This window comes from Eurypyga helias, unplaced genomic scaffold, assembly GCF_000690775.1.
Source record: "Eurypyga helias isolate BGI_N326 unplaced genomic scaffold, ASM69077v1 scaffold33529, whole genome shotgun sequence".
Taxonomy (NCBI): Eukaryota; Metazoa; Chordata; class Aves; order Eurypygiformes; family Eurypygidae; genus Eurypyga; species Eurypyga helias.
The window spans coordinates 1,972-2,384 of NW_010274479.1; the positions used below are offsets into that span (position 1 = coordinate 1,972).

The 413-nt window shown below is 65.4% G+C and overlaps 1 protein-coding gene across 1 annotated transcript in view; it reads right to left on the reverse strand.

Annotated features, from left to right (window-relative positions):
- Positions 1-413, reverse strand: part of LOC104515739 (chondroitin sulfate glucuronyltransferase-like) — a 2,795-nt gene that overhangs the window by 1,877 nt on the left and 505 nt on the right. Inside the window, 1 exon segment of the mRNA XM_010159828.1 lies at positions 297-399. Within this exon segment, the coding sequence (XP_010158130.1) occupies positions 297-399 (103 nt within the window).

A 413-nucleotide genomic window follows, 5' to 3' on the forward strand; every position in this document is an offset into this window, starting at 1 on the left:
CGAGGAGCTGTCCCCCCTCCACACCCCCACCCAACGTGCCCGCTTGCTCCTCAGCGCTAAGGCGCTCCCTGTCCAGCCTCCAAAACCCGCGGAGCAGCGTTTGACACAAGGCAGACAGTTTAATTCCCACGTGCTCCCTCCCCAGCAGCCCAGCTCTGCTTACGGGCCTCTCCCAGCGCCGCCACACCACACGGCCCCTCTTTCCTCTGAACGCACGGCGGAGCCCCCCGAGAAGCCCCTCGGCTTCGCAGCGGGGGTTCCGTCAGGCTTGGCTAACACAAGCCCCCGAGAAGTACCTGGAGCTGGGAAACGCAAGTGATGCCGAGGAAATCGATGATGCAACGTCCCAGCCACTCATCCGGCCGCACGCTGAGGATCTCGTTGCGGCAGCTGTCCAGGGGTGGCTGGGGCGT